A 23,204-nucleotide genomic window follows, 5' to 3' on the forward strand; every position below is an offset into this window, starting at 1 on the left:
GGCTACCTGCCGCCCCTCTAACCACTAGGCTACCTGCCTCCCATCTAACCACTAAGCTACCTGCCCCCCCTCTAACCACTAGGCTACCTGCCGCCCCTCTAACCACTAGGCTACCTGCCTCCCCTCTAACCACTAGGCTACCTGCCTCCCCTCTAACCACTAGGATACCTGTCTCCTCTACAATCTAACCACTAGGCTACCTGCCTCCCCTCTAACCACTAGGCTACCTGTCTCCTCTACACTCTAACCACTAGGCTACCTGCCGCCCCTCTAACCACTAGGCTACCTGTCTCCTCTACACTCTAACCACTAAGCTACCTGCCACCTCTACACTCTAACCACTAGGCTACCTGCCGCCCCTCTAACCACTAGGCTACCTGTCTCCTCTACACTCTAACCACTAAGCTACCTGTCTCCTCTACATTCTAACCACTAAGCTACCTGCCACCTCTACATTCTAACCACTAAGCTACCTGCCACGTCTACACTCTAACCACTAGGCTACCTGCCACCTCTACATTCTAACCACTAAGCTACCTGCCACCTCTACATTCTAACCACTAGGCTATCTGCCACCTCTACACTCTAACCACTAGGCTACCTGCCGCCCCTCTAACCACTAGGCTACCTGTCTCCTCTACACTCTAACCACTAAGCTACCTGTCTCCTCTACATTCTAACCACTAGGCTACCTGCCACCTCTACATTCTAACCACTAAGCTACCTGCCGCCCCTCTAACCACTAAGCTACCTGCCACCTCTACATTCTAACCACTAAGCTACCTGCCACGTCTACATTCTAACCACTAGGCTACCTGCCACCTCTACATTCTAACCACTAGGCTACCTGCCGCCCCTCTAACCACTAAGCTACCTGTCTCCTCTACATTCTAACCACTAGGCTACCTGCCACCTCTACATTCTAACCACTAAGCTACCTGCCACCTCTACATTCTAACCACTAGGCTACCTGCCACCTCTACATTCTAACCACTAAGCTACCTGCCGCCCCTCTAACCACTAAGCTACCTGCCACCTCTACATTCTAACCACTAAGCTACCTGCCACCTCTACATTCTAACCACTAGGCTACCTGCCACCTCTACACTCTAACCACTAAGCTACCTGCCACCTCTACATTCTAACCACTAGGCTACCTGCCACCTCTACACTCTAACCACTAGGCTACCTGCCGCCCCTCTAACCACTAGGCTACCTGTCTCCTCTACACTCTAACCACTAAGCTACCTGTCTCCTCTACACTCTAACCACTAAGCTACCTGCCACCTCTACATTCTAACCACTAAGCTACCTGCCACGTCTACACTCTAACCACTAGGCTACCTGCCACCTCTACATTCTAACCACTAAGCTACCTGCCACCTCTACATTCTAACCACTAGGCTACCTGCCACCTCTACATTCTAACCACTAAGCTACCTGCCGCCCCTCTAACCACTAAGCTACCTGCCACCTCTACATTCTAACCAATAGGCTACCTGCCGCCCCTCTAACCACTAAGCTACCTGCCACCTCTACATTCTAACCACTAGGCTACCCGCCACCTCTACATTCTAACCACTAGGCTACCTGCCGCCCCTCTAACTACTAAGCTACCTGCCACGTCTACACTCTAACCACTAGGCTACCTGCCACCTCTACATTCTAACCACTAGGCTACCTGCCGCTCCTCTAACCACTAAGCTACCTGTCTCCTCTATATTCTAACCACTAAGCTACCGGCCGCCCCTCTAACTACTAAGCTACCTGCCACGTCTACACTCAAACCACTAAGCTACCTGTCTCCTCTACACTCAAACCACTAGGCTACCTGCCGCCTCTACATTCTAACCACTAAGTTACCTGCCGCCCCTCTAACCACTAGGCTACCTGCCTCCCCTCTAACCACTAAGCTACCTGCCGCCCCTCTAACCACTAAGCTACCTGCCGCCGCTCTAACCACTAAGCTACCTGTCTCCTCTACACTCTAACCACTAGGCTACCTGCCGCCTCTACATTCTAACCACTAAGTTACCTGCCGCCCCTCTAACCACTAAGCTACCTGTCTCCTCTACATTCTAACCACTAGGCTACCTGCCTCCCCTCTAACCACTAGGCTACCTGTCTCCTCTACATTCTAACCACTAGGCTACCTGCCGCCTCTACACTCTAACCACTAGGCTACCTGCCGCCTCTACACTCTAACCACTAGGCTACCTGCCACCCTTCTAACCACTAAGCTTCCTGCCGCCCAGTAGTGGACTATACTGGGAATACGTTTCCTTATATAGTGAGTATCAGAGTATCAAAGCCAATGATGAATTTTGAAAACTCTGGTTTTACCCACGAGAGTTCTGACTTTGACCCACACACACATCGGTTTCTGGGACCAATCTACTCAGATCCAGACTCATTGCAGAGGAGAAACTAACGTCCGTGGGCGCGGCGTTTGGCCGGAGCAGGGAGTCTGGGGAGCCAGGTGAAGTGTTCACCTGCTGGCTCCAGAAACACCAATAGTCTATTGCTTTACACAGCTCTCACATTTACTAGGACACTTTGGGTAAATATAACGGCTTGGGACTATCACAACAGCATTATTACATCCAATATCAAATCTATGCCAAACTCCCGTACCTGCTAGGCCAATGAAGTATTATTATTATTATTTTTTTTTTTTTTTTATTTATTTAAATTTGTTATTTTTATTCCCCAAATATCGTGATTACGATCTTGTCTCATGGCTGAAACTCCCCAACGGACTGAGGAGAGGTCGAAGGTCAAGTCATGCGTCCGCGATCCCCCCCCCCCCCCCCCCCCCCGAAACATGACCCGCCAAACTGCGCTTCTTAAACAGACGCCCGCTTAACCCGGAAACCAGCCGGGAACCACCCGGGAACCAGCCGGGAACCAGCCGGGAACCACCCGGGAACCAGCCGGGAACCAGCCGGGAACCACCCGGGAACCACCCGGGACCTCCAGGCTGTAGTGACGCCACAACACAGCGATGCAGTGCCTCAGACCGCGGCTAATTAATTATTCTAAAGGAGGGAAAAAAATACTAGCTTCATCACTTTCTAAACTGTGAGATCCTTCCAATTCTAATCTCAGAAATTCATTTTGTAAGGAAAATAAGGTGCAGTTTCTAATAAGATAATGTCCCATTACTCAGACCAGAACTGGGAACCGACCAGACTTGAAAACGCTAAATAAATCAGTTATTACTGAAGGTGCCACAGCCACACACACACACACACACACACTACCAAGACCACCACAGACTCACATTCCACTCAACTAAATACTGGTGGTTATCAGCCAGAACTCCAGAGTTTCACAGTAAAAATGATTAAGCTTTTTGAGCATTGTAATGCTGCATATTTTCCTGCTTCAGACCCCAGGCCTAATATGTGTAGAGAGCACCACCGGACTAGCAGCAGAGAGCACCACCAGACTAGCAGCAGCAGAGAGCACCACCAGACTAGCAGCAGCAGCAGAGAGCACCACCGGACTAGCAGCAGAGAGCACCACCAGACTAGCAGCAGCAGAGAGCACCACCAGACTAGCAGCAGCAGAGAGCACCACGAGACTAGCAGCAGCAGAGAGCACCACCAGACTAGCAGCAGCAGAGAGCACCACGAGACTAGCAGCAGCAGAGAGCACCACCAGACTAGCAGCAGCAGAGAGCACCACCAGACTAGCAGCAGCAGAGAGCACCACCGGACTAGCAGCAGCAGAGAGCACCACCAGACTAGCAGCAGCAGAGAGCACCACCAGACTAGCAGCAGAGAGCACCACCAGACTAGCAGCAGCAGAGAGCACCACCAGACTAGCAGCAGAGAGCACCATCAGACTAGCAGCAGCAGAGAGCACCACCAGACTAGCAGCAGAGAGCACCACCAGACTAGCAGCAGCAGAGAGCACCACGAGACTAGCAGCAGCAGAGAGCACCACCAGACTAGCAGCAGCAGAGAGCACCACCAGACTAGCAGCAGCAGCACAGAGCACCACCAGACTAGCAGCACAGAGCACCACCAGACTAGCAGCACAGAGCACCACCAGACTAGCAGCAGAGAGCACCACCAGACTAGCAGCACAGAGCACCACCAGACTAGCAGCAGCAGCAGAGAGCACCACCAGACTAGCAGCAGCAGAGAGCACCACCAGACTAGCAGCAGCAGCAGCAGCAGCAGAGAGCACCACCAGACTAGCAGCACAGAGCACCACCAGACTAGCAGCAGAGAGCACCACCAGACTAGCAGCAGCAGCAGAGAGCACCATCAGACTAGCAGCAGCAGAGCACCACCAGACTAGCAGCACAGAGCACCACCAGACTAGCAGCAGCAGCAGCAGAGAGCACCACCAGACTAGCAGCAGCAGCAGAGAGCACCACCAGACTAGCAGCAGCAGCAGAGAGCACCACCAGACTAGCAGCAGAGAGCACCACCAGACTAGCAGCAGCGAGCACCACCAGACTAGCAGCAGCAGAGAGCACCACCAGACTAGCAGCAGCAGAGAGCACCACCAGACTAGCAGCAGCAGAGAGCACCACCAGACTAGCAGCAGAGAGCACCACCAGACTAGCAGCAGCAGAGAGCACCACCAGACTAGCAGCAGCAGAGCACCACCAGACTAGCAGCAGCAGAGAGCACCACCAGACTAGCAGCAGCAGAGAGCACCACCAGACTAGCAGCAGCAGCAGAGAGCACCATCAGACTAGCAGCAGCAGAGAGCATCACCAGACTAGCAGCAGAGAGCACCATCAGACTAGCAGCAGCAGAGAGCATCACCAGACTAGTAGCAGCAGAGAGCACCACCAGACTAGCAGCAGCAGAGAGCACCACCAGACTAGCAGCAGCAGAGAGCACCACCAGACTAGCAGCAGCAGAGAGCACCACCAGACTAGCAGCAGCAGAGAGCACCACCAGACTAGCAGCAGCAAAGAGCACCACCAGACTAGCAGCAGCAGAGAACACCATCAGACTAGCAGCAGCAGAGAGCACCACCAGACTAGCAGCAGCAGAGAGCACCACCAGACTAGCAGCAGCAGAGAGCACCACCAGACTAGCAGCAGCAGAGAGCACCACCAGACTAGCAGCAGCAGCAGAGAGCACCACCAGACTAGCAGCAGAGAGCACCACCAGACTAGCAGCAGCAGCAGAGAGCACCACCAGACTAGCAGCAGAGAGCACCACCAGACTAGCAGCAGCAGAGAGCAGCGTGGAGAAGAGGTTTCTCTGAATTGGCAACCAAAGAGTTAAAGTCTGTTCTATAAACTCTCCCGTGCTTCAAGAATCGCCTGGAAGCTACTTGTGCAGGCTTTAAATACTGATTTGACAGATCACATTTTACACACAACCTGCCACTGAGAAAATAGCCCACGACTACTACCACCACCACCACCACCACCACCGCTACTACTACTACTACTAGCCCCAGCAGCTCCTGGTGTGTTCAAACACACACAGGGACACGATGGGAACTCTGAGAGTGTTATTCCTCTTGTCCTTTATATCGTCACCGTTGGTGCTCTGCTCCACTGGCAAACACTTTCACCAGGACTCAGCACTCAGACTGGAACAACAGGATGTACTGCTGAATAGAGAAGCTAATCTGGAAGCAAAGAGGTCTAAGGTAGGCTATAAACTGACCTGATCACATTGTATTTTCTAGTATTGATTAATGACTAACTATAGTAAGTCAATAGTAAATAGGTTAAGGATAAGTTATAATTCTTATACACTCAAATATACCTGCTCGTGGTTTGATTAAATTAAGTAATTTCAAACGTCTTGCATGGTTATAGCTGGGATTTATTTAATACAATTATTCTTTAATAAGATGTCATTCTTATTTTTCTTATGATACAATTTAATTGATAAATGTTATATTCAATATATCTTTAAATCGGTGTAACTAGAGGCAAACAAACCAAATTTCCTTAAACATTTGTGATTTATACTTTGAATACTATTAATCCACTTCCTCTTTGAACATCCAGCTTCTTCTTCTTCTTTTATGCAAACATTGTTTTATTAATTTCACTTGTAAACAACTGATCGACACCAAGACTTGAGTACATTACATGAGTTTGTCAGTGGCATTTCATTGTTCCACCTTTTTTAATTTATATTCTTACAGCGGAATTCATTTTGAATCCCAGCTATACCTTTTCTTCCCCTTATTTGAGAAATCAAACCATTGTCCCATTTCATTGGAAGCATTCCCATTGGGAAGGAGCCAGCGCGTTGGCCCAGTCTTAATTCCTCTCTCTCCCCCCAGTCTAACAGCTGGGCTGTCGGTCTGCCCAGAGCTCCAGACACAGTGAGTCCAGACACAGTGATTATGATTAGTCAGCACAGAAAGGGGCAGGGCTACCGCTTACAGGAGGCTCCACTGCTCTAGTACAATGGAGGTTCCAGTCTGAAGAACTCACATCCAAACGGCAGCCCCGGTCTGGCTGCCAAAAGGGCCCCACTCCTTCTGTTGCCAAGGGGCCCCACTCCTCCTGTTGCCAAGGGGCCCCACTCCTCCTGTTGCCAAGGGGCCCCGCTGCTCTTGTTGCCAAGGGGTCGAAGCTTAGGGCTCACCCAGAAAACAGTTAACGTTCCTGGAATGTTCCTACAACTTCAAATTAAATACCTTATTTTGATCCCCATTAGCGACCGCTGGTCTTAAATGGGGTCTGACGAATAATGAAAAAACACAGACAAAATACTGGACCATTTACATGTAAAAACATGAACAGGTAGTGTGTGTACATCTATCAGTTCCACATGCATGTCAGTACACACACACAACCAGTAGGTCACGTGTCAGTACACACACACAACCAGTAGGTCACGTGTCAGTACACACACACAACCAGTAGGTCACGTGTCAGTACACACACACAACCAGTAGGTCACACGTCAGTACACACACACAACCAGTAGGTCACATGTCAGTACACACACACAACCAGTAGGTCACATGTCAGTACACACACACAACCAGTAGGTCACATGTCAGTACACACAACCAGTAGGTCACATGTCAGTACACACAACCAGTAGGTCACATGTCAGTACACACACACACAACCAATAGGTCACATGTCAGTACACACACACAACCAATAGGTCACGTGTCAGTACAGACACACAACCAGTAGGTCACATGTCAGTACACACACACAACCAGTAGGTCACATGTCAGTACACACATACAACCAGTAGGTCACGCGTCAGTACACACACACAACCAGTAGGTCACATGTCAGTACACACAACCAGTAGGTCACATGTCAGTACACACACACAACCAGTAGGTCACATGTCAGTACACACACACACAACCAGTAGGTCACGTGTCAGTACACACACACAACCAGTAGGTCACGTGGGGGAGAGGCATTGTGCCGTGAGGTGTTGCTTTATTTGTTGTTTTGAAACCAGACTTGCGCTATATAAACAAATCGACAGGTAGCCTAGTAGTTAGAGCGTTGGGCCAGTAACCGAAAGGTTGCTGGATCCCCGAGGTGACAAGGTAAAAATCAGTCGGTCTGCCCCTGAATGTTGTAAATAAGAATTTGTTCTTAACTGACTTGCCTAGTTAAATAAAAAGGTTCAATAAAAACAAAAAATATAATTATGAGGGGAGTTCCATGCACTCATGGCTCTGCAAAATACTGTACACTTGCTTCTCGACCTGGAGACAGTGAAAAGACCCCCGGTCTAAAGACAGTGAGAAGACCCCCGGTCTAAAGACAGTGAGAAGACCCCCGGTCTAAAGACAGTGAAAAGACCCCTGGTCTAAAGACAGTGAGAAGACCCCTGGTCTAAAGACAGTGAAAAGCCCCCTGGTCTAAAGACAGTGAAAAGACCCCCGGTCTAAAGACAGTGAGAAGACCCCTGGTCTAAAGACAGTTAGAAGACCCCCGGTCTAAAGACAGTGAGAAGACCCCCGGTCTAAAGACAGTGAAAAGACCCCTGGTCTAAAGACAGTGAGAAGACCCCTGGTCTAAAGACAGTGAAAAGCCCCCTGGTCTAAAGACAGTGAAAAGACCCCCGGTCTAAAGACAGTGAGAAGACCCCTGGTCTAAAGACAGTTAGAAGACCCCTGGTCTAAAGACAGTGAGAAGACCCCTGGTCTAAAGCCAGTGAGAAGACCCCCGGTCTAAAGACAGTGAAAATACCCCTGGTCTAAAGACAGTGAGAAGACCCCTGGTCTAAAGACAATGAAAAGACCCCCGGTCTAAAGACAGTGAGAAGACCCCTGGTCTAAAGACAGTGAGAAGACCCCCGGTCTAAAGACAGTGAGAAGACCCCCGGTCTAAAGACAGTGAAAAGACCCCCGGTCTAAAGACAGTGAAAAGACCCCTGGTCTAAAGACAGTGAGAAGACCCCTGGTCTAAAGACAGTGAGAAGACCCCTGGTCTAAAGACAGTGAGAAGACCCCTGGTCTAAAGACAGTGAAAATACCCCTGGTCTAAAGACAGTGAGAAGACCCCTGGTCTAAAGACAGTGAGAAGACCCCTGGTCTAAAGCCAGTGAGAAGACCCCCGGTCTAAAGACAGTGAAAAGACCCCCGGTCTAAAGACAGTGAGAAGACCCCCGGTCTAAAGACAGTGAGAAGACCCCTGGTCTAAAGACAGTGAGAAGACCCCTGGTCTAAAGCCAGTGAGAAGACCCCTGGTCTAAAGCCAGTGAGAAGACCCCTGGTCTAAAGCCAGTGAGAAGACCCCCGGTCTAAAGACAGTGAAAAGACCCCTGGCCTAAAGACAGTGAGAAGACCCCCGGTCTAAAGACAGTGAGAAGACCCCTGGTCTAAAGACAGTGAGAAGACCCCTGGTCTAAAGACAGTGAGGCAAATAGCTTTGTATTTGATCAAACACCATTTTTTTTCAACAGTTTGCTAAGAGCTGGCAGCAAGCTGATAGGTCGGCTGTTAGAACCAATAAAGGATGCTTTACCACTCTTGGGTAGCGGAATGACTTTGGCTTCCCTCCAGGCCTGAGGACAAAGACTTTCCTCTCGGCTCAGATTAAAGATATGACAGATAGGAGTGGCTATAGAGTCAGCCACCATCCTCAGTAGCTTTCCATCTAAGTTGTCAATGCCAGGAGATTTGTCATTATTGATCGATAACAATCATTTTTCCACCGCTCCCACAGTGTTTGTTCTTGGCATTTCCTCTACCAACGAAGTAATCATAAAGACAATTGGCAACATCAAATGGTTTTGTGATGAATAAGCCATCTGATTGGATGAAAGATGGAGCTGAATTTGTCTTTCTGCCCATAATTTCATTTAAAGTACTTACGTTTTTTTTTTTATTCCATTATTCTTTATATCATTGATCTTAGCTTCATAATACAGTTTCTTATTCTTTTGTTGAGTTTAGTCACATCATTTCTCAATTTGCAGTCAGCCAGTCAGATGTGCAGCCAGATTTATTTGCCACTCATTTTGCTCCATCTCTTTCAGCCATACAGTTTTTCAATTCCTCATCGATCCCATGGAGCCTTAACAGTTCCAACAGTCCGTTTTTCAATTCCTCATCAATCCAATTTGTTCCTGTAGTGTTTTGTAAACACCCTGGTAGGTTGATTAATAACCTGAACCAGATTACAGACACTGGTTACAGTAAGATGCTTCCTATTGAGCAGACAGCTTGATGAAAACCAGTCAATATTCAGGTCTCCGAGAAAGTAGACCTCTCTGTTTACATCACACACACTACCAAGTATTTCACACATATTATTTAGATACTGACCGTTAGCACTTGGTGGCCTATTGCAACACCCCAAAAGAAAAGGCTTTAGATGTGCCAGGTGAACCTGCTACCACAACACTTCAATAACACTTGACATAATATCTCCTCTAAGCATTACAGGGATATGGCTCTGAATATATACAACAACACCTCCCCCATAAGCATTCCTGTCTCTTCTATAGATGTTACATCCTTGTATTGCTACTGCTGTATCAACGGAATTATCTAAGTGAGTCTCAGAAATGGCTAATATATGAATGTTATCTGATGTTAGCAAGTTATTGATTTTGTGAACCTTATTTCATTACTACATTATTCAGCAGTCCCATTTATCAGTTGGTGTGTGTGCTGCGAGGGTGGGAACAAATGGGAAGCTACAAATGGGAACGTTCCAATAGAGGACAACGGAGGTTCCAGTCTAGATAACTCCTATCTGCCACCAAGAGGCCAAATATGTTGCATTGAATGAACCGTGTCAATCGGAGTGAACCGGGGCAATCGGAGTGAATCGCGTCAATCGGAGTGAACCGTGTCAATCGGAGTGAACCGGGGCAATCGGAGTGAACCGGGGCAATCGGAGTGAACCGCGTCAATCGGAGTGAACCGCGTCAATCGGAGTGAACCGTGTCAATCAGAGTGAACCGCGTCAATCTTGCCAACCTGACATATTTTTGCCAAAAGAGGATCACGATGGAAATAAGCCTTTGGGTATTATTTTGGTTTTTAGCCTCAATCATTTGTAAATGTATGTAATGTTGTCTCCAACTGGAGAGGTCTATTACTTATAATCCTTAAATACATTAAAAACATTCCTACAACGTTAGGTAACGTTCCAACACAGTCCCAATGGAGCAGAACTGGCGTTCCAGTGAACTCCCATACAAACAGCTCCCCCAGTCTGTCTGCCAGGGGCATCCTTCTCATCCTGCCAGGGGCCATCCTTCTCCTCCTACCAAGGGACCATCCTTCTCCTCCTACCAAGGGACCATCCTTCTCCTCCTACCAAGGGACCATCCTTCTCCTCCTACCAAGGGACCATCCTTCTCCTCCTACCAAGGGGCCATCCTTCTCCTCCTGCCAAGGGGCCATCCTTCTCCTCCTACCAAGGGGCCATCCTTCTCCTCCTGCCAAGGGGCCATCCTTCTCCTCTTGCCAAGGGGCCATCCTTCTCCTCCTGCCAAGGGGCCATCCTTCTCCTCCTGCCAAGGGGCCATCCTTCTCCTCCTGCCAAGGGGCCATCCTAACTCCTCCTGCCAAGGGGCCATCCTAACTCCTCCTGCCAAGGGGCCATCCTAACTCCTCCTGCCAAGGGGCCATCCTTCTCCTCCTGCCAAGGGACCATCCTAACTCCTCCTGCCAAGGGGCCATCCTTCTCCTCCTGCCAAGGGACCAAAAGCTCAGGTCTTGAATGTTCTGTGAACATTATGTACGCTTACATTCCAAGGCTCCAACAGAACAGAATAGAACTGAGGTTGAATCCAGTCTGAAGAGCTCCCATCCAAACAGCAGCCCTGGTTCTGAAGCCAATGGGCTAAAGCTCAGGGACCACCAAGCAAACGCAACATTCTTTGAATATTCCTATAATGGTTAGGTAACATTCCAAAGCATAAGCAGAGCGGAGGTCGGTTCCAGTCTGAAGAACTCCTATTCCAAACAGCAGACCTGCTACAGCTGCCAAGGGGTCAGGGCTCAGAGCCTGGAGAAGTGGGGGGAGTAATTATTTGAGTAGGCAGTTGAACACCTGGAAAGGCCTGACTGCTGCCTGCTACACTCTGCTGGGCTCCACACCAGTTGACAACCAGTGGCTACATAGTTCAAGGTTCAACAGATCTCAAGGACATGGGGGAAGGAGTCCTTATTTTACGAGGCAGCGGCCAGACACCTGAAGAGCAGGGTTCAAAAGTCTCTTTCGGGTGCCTGACATTGAAATATTTTATATTTAAAATTCTCACAAGGGTAATAACCATAATAACCAACAAAAACTGCCAGATTACTGGAGAAGATGGGAGATTATATGACAGCGCTCTCCCAAATTACAAAACAAGGGATGAGACAAACAGCGTGAATAACTGCCTTGTCTTCACGGGGTTTATCTACTTGCTGAAAAATGTACCATATGAACTGAAAATTGCGTTGCACGTGTTTACTGCCCAAAGCCTGCTTTCTCAAAAAACATTTTAAGACTAAGTTCTTCCTTAGAACATTAGTAGGAGCACTGTTAAATCTCCAAGCTGTTTCCTAAAAAACATTTTTTTTCATTAACTTTGCACTTGAAAAAACGCTCGTAAAAATCGATCGCAAAGTGGTCTGAGGCTCGTAATCTAACGAGCCTCAGACCACTTGTAGAACAGCGAAGTGTATCGTTAATAAGATGCCTTTTTAAAAAAAAAAAACATTTTTATACCTCCCGCGTCACTTTTATACAAAAGAGGATCTCTGTTAAACCTAGAATCAACATGGTTTATCCGTCTCTCTGTGACGGCGTAAACGTTAAACAAAAACAAAAAACAACGTTGACTTCGAATACAAAAGTTGCCCGTGTCTTTGCAATTGATACGAACAAGCAACGTATAAAAATATGCTTCTAATTAAAAACCCGAGATGACTACATCTGAAGATAGCGAACGAGTAACGCTACTGAACGAGTAAAGCTACTATAGGCCTATTCTTAACATATTTCATGATGTGTAGCCTAACATGTGCGCAATGATGGGCCAAATCGGGGATATATTGGGTAAGCATTTGAATAAACTACGCACTTAGTGGTCGTTCTCTCTCTCCGTGGTGTTCTGGAAAACCACACGTTACATCTTCGGGCCGTTGTAAGGAAAGATGCATCGTTTAAACACTTGTTAAACACTTGTAAGCCTAAACTGTAAACCTAAACTAATCCCTGATCCCTGTGTGCGTTACTCTACAGCGTTACTCTACAGTGTTACTCTACAGTGTTACCCCAAACAGTAATACTCTACAGTGTTACTCTACAGTGTTAATCTACAGTGTCACACTACAGTGTTACTCTACAGTGTTAAATCCTAACAGTGTCACTCTACAGTGTTAACCCTAACAGTGCTACTCTACAGTGTGACTCTACAGTGTTAACCCTAACAGTGTGACTCTACAGTGCTACTCTACAGTGTGACTCAACAGTATTAATCCTAAATGTTACTCTACAGTGTTAATCCTAACAGTGTGACTCTACAGTGTGACTCTACAGTGTTAAATCCTAACAGTGCTACTCTACAGTGTTACTCTACAGTGTTAAATCCTAACAGTGTTACTCTACAGTGTTAACCATAACAGTGTTACTCTAGTGTTAACCCTAACAGTGTGACTCTACAGTGTTAACCCTAACAGTGTGACTCTACAGTGTTAACCCTAACAGCGTGACTCTACAGTGTTAACCCTAACAGCATGACTCTACAGTGTTAACCCTAACAGCATGACTCTACAGTGTTAACCCTAACAGTGTGACTCTACAGTGTGACTCTACAGTGTTAACCCTAACAGTGTGACTCTACAGTGTTACTCTACAGTGTGACTCAACAGTATTAATCCTAAATGTTACTCTACAGTGTTAATCCTAACAATGTGACTCTACAGTGTTAACCCTAACAGTGTGACTCTACAGTGTTAATCCTAAATGTTACTCTACAGTGTTAACCCAAACAGTGTTACTCTACAGTGTTACTCTACAGTGTTACCCCAAACAGTAATACTCTACAGTGTTACTCTACAGTGTTAATCTACAGTGTCACACTACAGTGTTACTCTACAGTGTTAAATCCTAACAGTGTCACTCTACAGTGTTAACCCTAACAGTGCTACTCTACAGTGTGACTCTACAGTGTTAATCCTAACAGTGTCACTCTACAGTGTTAACCCTAACAGTGTGACTCTACAGTGCTACTCTACAGTGTGACTCAACAGTATTAATCCTAAATGTTACTCTACAGTGTTAATCCTAACAGTGTGACTCTACAGTGTGACTCTACAGTGTTAAATCCTAACAGTGCTACTCTACAGTGTTACTCTACAGTGTTAAATCCTAACAGTGTTACTCTACAGTGTTAACCCTAACAGTGTTACTCTAGTGTTAACCCTAACAGTGTGACTCTACAGTGTTAACCCTAACAGTGTGACTCTACAGTGTTAACCCTAACAGCGTGACTCTACAGTGTTAACCCTAACAGCATGACTCTACAGTGTTAACCCTAACAGCATGACTCTACAGTGTTAACCCTAACAGTGTGACTCTACAGTGTGACTCTACAGTGTTAACCCTAACAGTGTGACTCTAGTGTTAACCCTAACAGTGTGACTCTACAGTGTTAACCCTAACAGTGTGACTCTACAGTGTTACTCTACAGTGTGACTCAACAGTATTAATCCTAAATGTTACTCTACAGTGTTAATCCTAACAATGTGACTCTACAGTGTTAACCCTAACAGTGTGACTCTACAGTGTTAATCCTAAATGTTACTCTACAGTGTTAACCCAAACAGTGTTACTCTACAGTGTTACTCTACAGTGTTAACCCTAACAGTGTGACTCTACAGTGTTAACCCTAACAGCGTGACTCTACAGTATTAACCCTAACAGCGTGACTCTACAGTGTTAATCCTAACAGTGTCACTCTACAGTGTTAACCCTAACAGTGTGACTCTACAGTGTTAACCCTAATAGTGTGACTCTACAGTGTTACTCTACAGTGTGACTCTACAGTGTTAATCCTAAATGTTACTCTACAGTGTTAACCCTAACAGTGTTACTCTACAGTGTTACTCTACAGTGTTAACCCTAACAGTGTGACGCTACAGTGTTAACCCTAACAGTGTGACTCTACAGTGTTACTCTACAGTGTGACTCAACAGTATTAATCCTAAATGTTACTCTACAGTGTTAATCCTAACAGTGTGAATCTATCCTCCACTAGAGAGAGGCAGCAGCGTTGTGGCTGGGAGAGGACTATGACTCCAGCATGGTCTTCCTGGCTGCTGATGAACCAGACAACGCCCCAGCTGAGGGGGGTGACGCCTCGGGTAAGACAACAGTTCTACCTGCCTCTTCTTCCCGGTCTCTCACTGCCTCCCTCCCTGACTCCTCTCCTCCCTCCCCGACTCTCACTGCCTCCTCTCCTACCCTCCCTCCTTACCTCTTCCTGCCTCCTCTCCTACCCTCCCTCCCACTACTAACTCTCCTAACCTCCTTCCCTGCCTCTCACTACTACCTCTCCCTGCCTCCCTACTGCTCTCTGCCTCCCCTCCTTACCCCCCTTCCCTGCCCCCTCTCCTACCCTTCTTCCCTCCTTCCCCCCCTCCCTGCCTCCTCTCCAACCCTCCTTCCCTCTCTCCCTGCCTCCTCTCCTACCCTCCTTCCCTCTCTCCCTGCCTCCTCTCCTACCCTCCTTCCCTCCTTCCCCCCCTCCCTGCCTCCTCTCCAACCCTCCTTCCCTCTCTCCCTGCCTCCTCTCCTACCCTCCTTCCCTCTCTCCCTGCCTCCTCTCCTACCCTCCTTCCCCTCCTACCCTCCCTGCCTCCTCTCCTATCCTCCTTCCCTGCCTCCTCTCCTATCCTCCTTCCCTCCTCTCCTACCCTCCTTCCCTGCCTCCTCTCCTACCCTCCTTCCCTGCCTCCTCTCCTACCCTCCTTGCCCCTTCCCTGCCTCCTCTCCTACCTCTCACTGTCTCCTCTCCTACCTCTCACTGTCTCCTCTCCTACCTCTCACTGTCTCCTCTCCTACCTCTCACTGTCTCCTCTCCTACCTCTCACTGCCTCCTCTCCTACCTCTCACTGCCTCCTCTCCTACCTCTCACTGCCTCCTCTCCTACCTCTCACTGCCTCCTCTCCTACCTCTCACTGCCTCCTCTCCTACCCTCCTTCCCTCCCTCCCTGCCTCCTCTCCAGTGTCCTAGTATATTTAACCCAGGTCTGCTCAGGACCATGTTGTCTACTCTATACAGCAGGCAGCAGCTGAGCTTTTTAAAAGCATTACTTAGAGGAGAGAAACCTCCCTACTTGGCGATATCCTCCATTATAGTAACAAAGGCGCCTATGATATCTGGGCTACCAGGACTTGGCTTCTAGAGCCATGATATCTGGGCTACCAGGACTTGGCTTCTAGAGCCATGATATTTGGGCTACCAGGACTTGGCTTCTAGAGCCATGATATTTGGGCTACCAGGACTTGGCTTCTAGAGCCATGATATTTGAGCTACCAGGACTTGGCTTCTAGAGCCATGATATTTGGGCTACCAGGACTTGGCTTCTAGAGCCATGATATTTGGGCTACCAGGACTTGGCTTCTAGAGCCATGATATTTGGGCTACCAAGACTTGGCTTCTAGAGACATGATATCTGGGCTACCAGGACTTGGCTTCTAGAGACATGATATCTGGGCATTGACCACGTTGTTAAACTAACACACCCTACATGTGGACATTTTAGACAACCATTGCCAGTGCTATTTTAAATGAATAAATAATTTCAGAAGTATTCTATAAAAAGAGAGAATGATAATATGGTGCCTCGAGACATCTAAATCAAAATCAAATAAACAATTAAATTAATTCTGTGTCTCCAGAGCTGCCCACATGCCTGCTGTGTGTGTGTCTGACCGGCTCGGTGTACTGTGAGGAAGTTGTTCCTGAGATGACTGCTGTGCCCACCCTGCCCAAGGAGACTGCCTACCTCTACGCCCGCTACAACAAGATCAAGAAGATCACCAATAAAGACTTCGCAGATATCGGTAGGGGGGGGGGGGGGGGGGTTCTCCAGATATGATTCCTAGTTGGAGAATTTCCTGCCTGCTCATTACCTTGAGAATCCAGATACCACTTCCACTGGGATTTATAGAAACCTGGGATCTTTGGGAAAATGTACAGTACTTTGCTAGGTGATTCTGGCTTTCAGGTTTCCTTTGGCTTGCTGTCTTCTCAAACATTTTTCACACCGTCTCCCTAATACACTAGCTGGAAGACAACCATGTTGAGGAAAATTCATTCAGGAAATTAAGAAATAAAGATAAAAGATGGACATTTTCGGAGGGTCTGTAGACATATGGTGGATATATAAATGCTCCCTTTAGTTGGATATATTAGTGGATGTTATGCGGGCCCCTCCAGGCTCCCCTCCAGACCCCCCTCCAAGCTTTCTCCAGGCCCGGCCCTCCAGGCCCCCCAAACTGCAGTATTGTTGTTTTCTGTAATACAACACTAAGCTATAGGCCGAGCTCTCATAGATCAAGTGAGTTAAGCAATATTTAGATTTGTTCTGCCCACATGTACACGCCAGACACATGGAGGATTTGATCGTCCTCCTTCTGACAGTTAGGCCTTTTAAACTTCTGCATTGGAGGGCCCCTCCAGGCACCCCTCCAGGCCCGGCCCTCCAGGCCCCCCTCCAGGCTCCCCTCCAGGCCCCCCTCCAAGCCCAGCCCTCCAGGCCGGGCTTGGAGGGCCCCTCCAGGCACCCCTCCAGGCCCGGCCCTCCAGGCCCCCCTCCAGGCTCCCCTCCAGGCCCGGCCCGGCCCTCTACTGATATAAGTAAAAACACAGCTAGATTTAAAAGCTGACGAGATTTAACGAGATTTAATTTTTTTGGCAAACTCTTGCAGGTCTCCATCTTGTCTTGACATTTAGAATGCAGAAGTTTAAAAGGCCTAACTGTCAGAAGGAAGACGATCAAATCCTCCATGTGTCTGGCGTGTACATGTGGGCAGAACAAATCTAAATATTGCTTAACTCACTTGATCTATGAGAGCTCGGCCTATAGCTTAGTGTTGTATTACAGAAAACAGCAATACTGCAGTTTGTAACCTCCAAAATGGACAATTAAGTTCTAATTCATTCTACGTCAATGACTCTGAAGAGAATCGACCTGACGTGGGTTTATTCTAAATGTAGATTGAGTAAAAATCTGATCTAACTTACATTATAATTCTAGTTTTTTTGGGGGGGGGGATGTTTCTTCCTCAGTGACTCTGAAGAGAATCGACCTAACGGGGAACCTGATCTCGGAGATTGAGGAAGGAGCGTTCTCTAAGCTGACCCTGCTGGAGGAACTAAATTTGGCTGAGAACCAACTTGTCAAGCTGCCCATGCTGCCCGGCAAGCTCACCACCTTCAACGCCAACCACAACCGGCTCAAAACCAAAGGGGTCAAGGCCAACGCCTTCAAGGTACAATGAAAGGACATGAAATACAAATAGATTCCTGGCTGCTTTAATTTAATGCATTTATTTCACCCCGATAAGGTCTTCGTCAGGCTTGACATTGTTCAAAACATTGCGTGATCATGTCTATGTACCTTAGGTGCTTGACTGAGGCACATTCGGTGGCTGATTTGAGCTTTGCCTGGACAAACCCCCCCCTGACCCCTTGGATTTCTTCACCTGTTTTTTGCATTACAGGTTGGGATTCAAATTCTGCCAATTGCCATTTTTTTTGTCAACAATCTGCATAAAATACTCTGTAGTCAAAGTCTGAAGAAATATATATAAATTATTTATATATTTTTTTTGTATATATATATATATATAAAAAAAATAAAAAAAATATATATTTTTTTTTATATATATATAATTTATACAGTATATATATACAAAAAAATATTTATATAATTTATACAGTATATATATATATATTTTTTTTTTTCATATATAATTTATACAGTATATATATATTTTTTTATTTTTTTTATATATAATTTATACAGTATACACACACACACACACACACACATACATATATATATATATTAAACATTTTATAACAAAAACATTTAGTGGCTACATATGTACTCAGCTCCATGAGTCAATGACGTTGACTGCAGATGTGAGTCTTCTTGGGTTAGTCTGGATTGTGACATATTTGACCATTATTCTTTTCACAATTCTTCCAAGCTCTTTCAAGATGTTGGGGGATCATGGCTAGACGGTCTTGCCATAGATTTTCAAGCCGATTTAAGTCCAAACAAACTTGGCCAATCGGGAACATTCAATGTCTTCCTGGTAAGCAACTCCAGGGTAGATTTGGCCTAGTTGTTGGTTATTGTACACCTGAAAGTTGAATTCCTCTCACAGACGCTGGTGTAAAGAAGACTGAAACAGGTTTTCCTATAGGATTTTGGCTATACTTAGCCCAATCTCATTTATTTTTATCCTGAAAAACTCCCTAGTCCTTGCCGATGTCAAGCATACCCATCCCATGATGCAGCCACCACCTGAAATTAAACAGGCAGTTACTCAGTGATGTGAAGGCTTTGCTTTTAGGAAAAAAAACGGTATTCCTTTGCTGTGTTTTTTTTCCAGTATTACTTTAGTGCCTTGTTGCATGTTTTGGAATATTGCTTTCTGTGTATTTGTATCATTATTAAGTCATTATTGTGGAGTCACTACAATGTTGTTGATCCATCCTCGGTTCTCCCATCACAGCCATTGAACTGCAGCGGTTTTAAAATCCTCAAAATGGCCTCATGGTGACATCCCTGAGCGGTTACCTTCCTGTCCTGCAGCTCAGTTCAGAAGGTCGACGGTACCTTTGATGTTTCTAGGTGGTTTAACAATTATTAACTTGGCCATGCTTAAAAAGATATACAATGTCTGATTTTTTTATATTTTTTTTATTGTATGTATGGTGGACAGAGGAAGGGTTAGTCATTCAAAAAAATCAAGTCAAACCCCTACTATTTCACACAGTGACTTCATGTAATTTATTATGATGTGATTTGTTAAGTCACATTTTTCTCCTGAACTAATTTAGGATTGTTTGGGGGAAAAAAGGGTCTGAATACTATTATTTAGTTATCCATTTGTTATTTATTTTAGAGAAGAAAAAAAATCCACATCCACTTCTCCTACTTTGACCTTACAGAATATTTAGTGTAGATCGTTACAATTAAATCCATTTTAATCCCACTTTGACCTTACAGAATATTTAGATCGTTACAATTAAATCCATTTTAATCCCACTTTGTAACACAATAACGTGACGAAATCCACAAATACTTTTGCAAGGCACTGTATGCTGTTTATTTTGGTCTCGTTGTTTCCACCATACAGAAACTGGAGAAGCTGATCAACCTGTTTCTGGGAGACAATGCGCTGGAGGCTGTACCAGTGATCCCGGAGAGCGTCCGCATTGTCCACCTGCAGGTTGGTACCACGCAGTGATGACGGTCTTGACTTCTGCTTAGAGGCTACGAAATTGGGAGGAGTCCCTCTCTACTTACGTCCTCGTGATTTCGACGGGAATCCTCCGAAATGGGATTTCTGATAAACATGAGAACTTTGGGAAAGTTCCCAGAATTGTGCGACTCCAATCCCGAACGCGACTCCAATCCCGAACGCGACTCCAATCCCGAACGTGACTCCAAACCCGACCGCGACTCCAAACCCGACCGCGACTCCAAACCCGACCGCGACTCCAAACCCGACCGCGACTCCAAACCCGACCGCGACTCCAAACCCGACCGCGACTCCAAACCCGACCGCGACTCCAATCCCGACCGCGACTCCAAACCCGACCGCGACTCCAAACCCGACCGCGACTCCAAACCCGACCGCGACTCCAATCCCGACTGCGACTCCAATCCCGACTGCGACTCCCAAATAGTTTTGCTGGCACCATCGGAGGGTCATGAGAGTAATCATGATTCTAACTTTGGTCTTCCATCTTCTCTCTACCATACAGAACAACAACATCACGGATATCAGCTTCGAGACGTTCTGCAAGGGCAACAACACGTACTACATCAGACCCAACCTGATGGAGGTGAGGTTGGATGGGAACCCAGTGCTGCTGTCCAAGTACCCCAACAGCTTCACCTGCCTCAAGTCTCTTCCTGTTGGACAGTACCGCTAAAAAGACTAAACTCCCTTGGAGGGGGAAAAAAAAGGGTCTTCTGTTTTGACGTCATTGGGACTTCCTGGTTAAATAAAAAGTTTTAATAGAAAGACATACAACTTCTACAGGGGCGTATTACAGTCAGATGAAATGTGAAGTTTGCGGATAGACAGCCATGTAATGAATAGATCCAACACGATTCCTTATTCTACTTGACAAAAGACAAGACGAATCTACACCATTACAGTCCATTTATGTTCTGAATGTTCTTCTGTAAAATGGTGCCTTTCTCGGTCTCTTTCAGAAGACTAGCGGCTGGGATTGATATGTTAGTAATCTCACTTTAGCAAGCTAGGCCAACGTTGACTTTAAACGGATCGCCTATTTTCTGATTTATAAAAAGGTTATTTTACATTTTGTATTTGTTCAAGTTTATGTTCCGAGACCAAATCAGTCGTCGGGGAAGACTTTGTAAATACATATTTTCTTAGTGTTTTGACTTCTTTAAAATGTTGAGTCAAGCTTTTGGCTTTCCTCCGAATTCTGTGAATTACTTTCATGCAAACTGGTTCCTAACTTAAACAACTCAAGTAGAAGTTGATGAGAAAATATATATCTTTGAAATACGTACATATAGTGATGTGAAACTAATGTGCCTGTGCTCACAGCATCGTAAAAGATTTGATATTAAAAATGGTCAAATGAGAGGAGGTATTATTTTCTTAAGTCCCTTTCTTTCAAAATCATAATTTCTCATTTTATTATTATTATTACTTATGTGAATAAACAAATATGATATAGACTTTTTATTTTATTTTTGTTTTTTTTATTTGTTTTTTAAAGTGTGACTTCGGCTGAGTTTTTACATATTTTAATACAAATTAAATTAAACTCTGCTTTGACGTATCCATGCATGAAAGTCAACGAAACAACAACAACAACAAAACATTTGTTTTCCGGTGTCTTAATAAAACAACAAACTATTAACTGCAAGAGAAGCAAAATATCTTTCAGGTTTCAGCACATGTGGAGAAACTGGGTTGATGTTATTCCTTCAGACCAGCCAACTTGGCAACACGACCGCAACATCCTCCAAGTAGGAGAATGGTTTCCATATGGCAGTTTGGATTTCCAATCTTTCATTAGAGTCCGTTACCATCTTGATATAAAATATGCTTGCAGAGCTCTCTCTCTCACGCACACACACACACACACACACACACACGCACGCACGCACACACACACACACGCACACGCACTTCAAAATCATTCATTATCTACCAGCCAATATGGGAACAATCGTAAATTACCTGCCAGCCTATCCAGCCAGAAGCTGAAGGCAAATGACTGGATCCTACTGTGTAGGATTAGGATCAGACTATTTCACATGATATAATAGTTATGGGACACTGAGTGGACAAAACATTAAGAACACCTGCTCTTTCCATGACAGACTGACCAGGTGAAAGATATGATCCCTTATTGATGTCACTTGTTAAATCCACTCTGAAATCAGTGTAGATGAAGGGGAGGAGACCTGGTTAAATCCACTCCAATCAGTGTAGATGAAGGGGAGGAGACCTGGTTAAATCCACTCCAATCAGTGTAGATGAAGGGGAGGAGACCTGGTTAAAGCCACTCCAATCAGTGTAGATGAAGGGGAGGAGACCTGGTTAAATCCACTCCAATCAGTGTAGATGAAGGGGAGGAGACCTGGTTAAAGCCACTCCAATCAGTGTAGATGAAGGGGAGGAGACCTGGTTAAATCCACTCCAATCAGTGTAGATGAAGGGGAGGAGACCTGGTTAAATCCACTCCAATCAGTGTAGATGAAGGGGAGGAGACCTGGTTAAATCCACTCCAATCAGTGTAGATGAAGGGGAGGAGACCTGGTTAAATCCACTCCAATCAGTGTAGATGAAGGGGAGGAGACCTGGTTAAATCCACTCCAATCAGTGTAGATGAAGGGGAGGAGACCTGGTTAAAGAAGCCTTGAGACAACTGAGACATGGATTGTGTATGTGTGCCATTCAGAAGGTGAACGGGCAAGACAACAACTTTAAGTGCCTTTGAACGGGGTATGGTAGTAGGTGCCAGGCGCACCGGTTTGTGTCAAGAACTGCAACGCTGCTGGGTTTTTCACGCTCAACAGTTTCCCGTGTGTATCAAGAATGGTCCACCACCCAAAGGACATCCAGCCAACTTGACACAACTGTGGGAAGCATTGGAGTCAACATGGGCCAACATCCCTGTGGAACGCTTTGGACACCTTGCAGAGACCATCCCCCAGTGGGGTGGTTCAACTCAATATTAGGAAGGTGATTTAATATACATTCAGTGTATATACAAGTGATATAATGGGTATATTTGTATTAGTTAAAGTCAAGGCAGCAGCTACTCTTCCTGGTGTCCAGCAAAATTAAGGCAGTTCATTCAAATGTTAAAAACATTACAATAAATTGCCAACACACTGTTTGCCCTCAGGCCCCTACTCTACCACTACCACATATCTACAGTACTAAATCCATGTGCATGTGTGTGTATAGTGTGTACTCCAGGGAATTCCTGATTCTAACTGGATTATATTTGAGAGGCTTCCATTCTAGA

The 23,204-nt window shown here is 46.1% G+C and overlaps 2 protein-coding genes across 3 annotated transcripts in view; one reads left to right on the forward strand and one right to left on the reverse strand.

Annotated features, from left to right (window-relative positions):
* LOC110528667 (centromere protein P) overlaps positions 1-23,204 on the reverse strand; it is a 179,863-nt gene that overhangs the window by 113,672 nt on the left and 42,987 nt on the right. The gene's annotated exons all lie outside the window — the stretch shown is intronic.
* ogna (osteoglycin, paralog a) lies at positions 5,177-21,399 on the forward strand. Its single transcript, XM_036984293.1, has 6 exons — positions 5,177-5,631; positions 14,691-14,796; positions 16,337-16,501; positions 17,730-17,932; positions 19,814-19,906; positions 20,445-21,399. Exons 1-6 carry the CDS (start codon positions 5,473-5,475, stop codon positions 20,613-20,615), a joined length of 897 nt encoding a protein of 298 aa, XP_036840188.1. The 5' UTR covers positions 5,177-5,472; the 3' UTR covers positions 20,616-21,399.

Source organism: Oncorhynchus mykiss, chromosome 7, assembly GCF_013265735.2.
Source record: "Oncorhynchus mykiss isolate Arlee chromosome 7, USDA_OmykA_1.1, whole genome shotgun sequence".
Taxonomy (NCBI): Eukaryota; Metazoa; Chordata; class Actinopteri; order Salmoniformes; family Salmonidae; genus Oncorhynchus; species Oncorhynchus mykiss.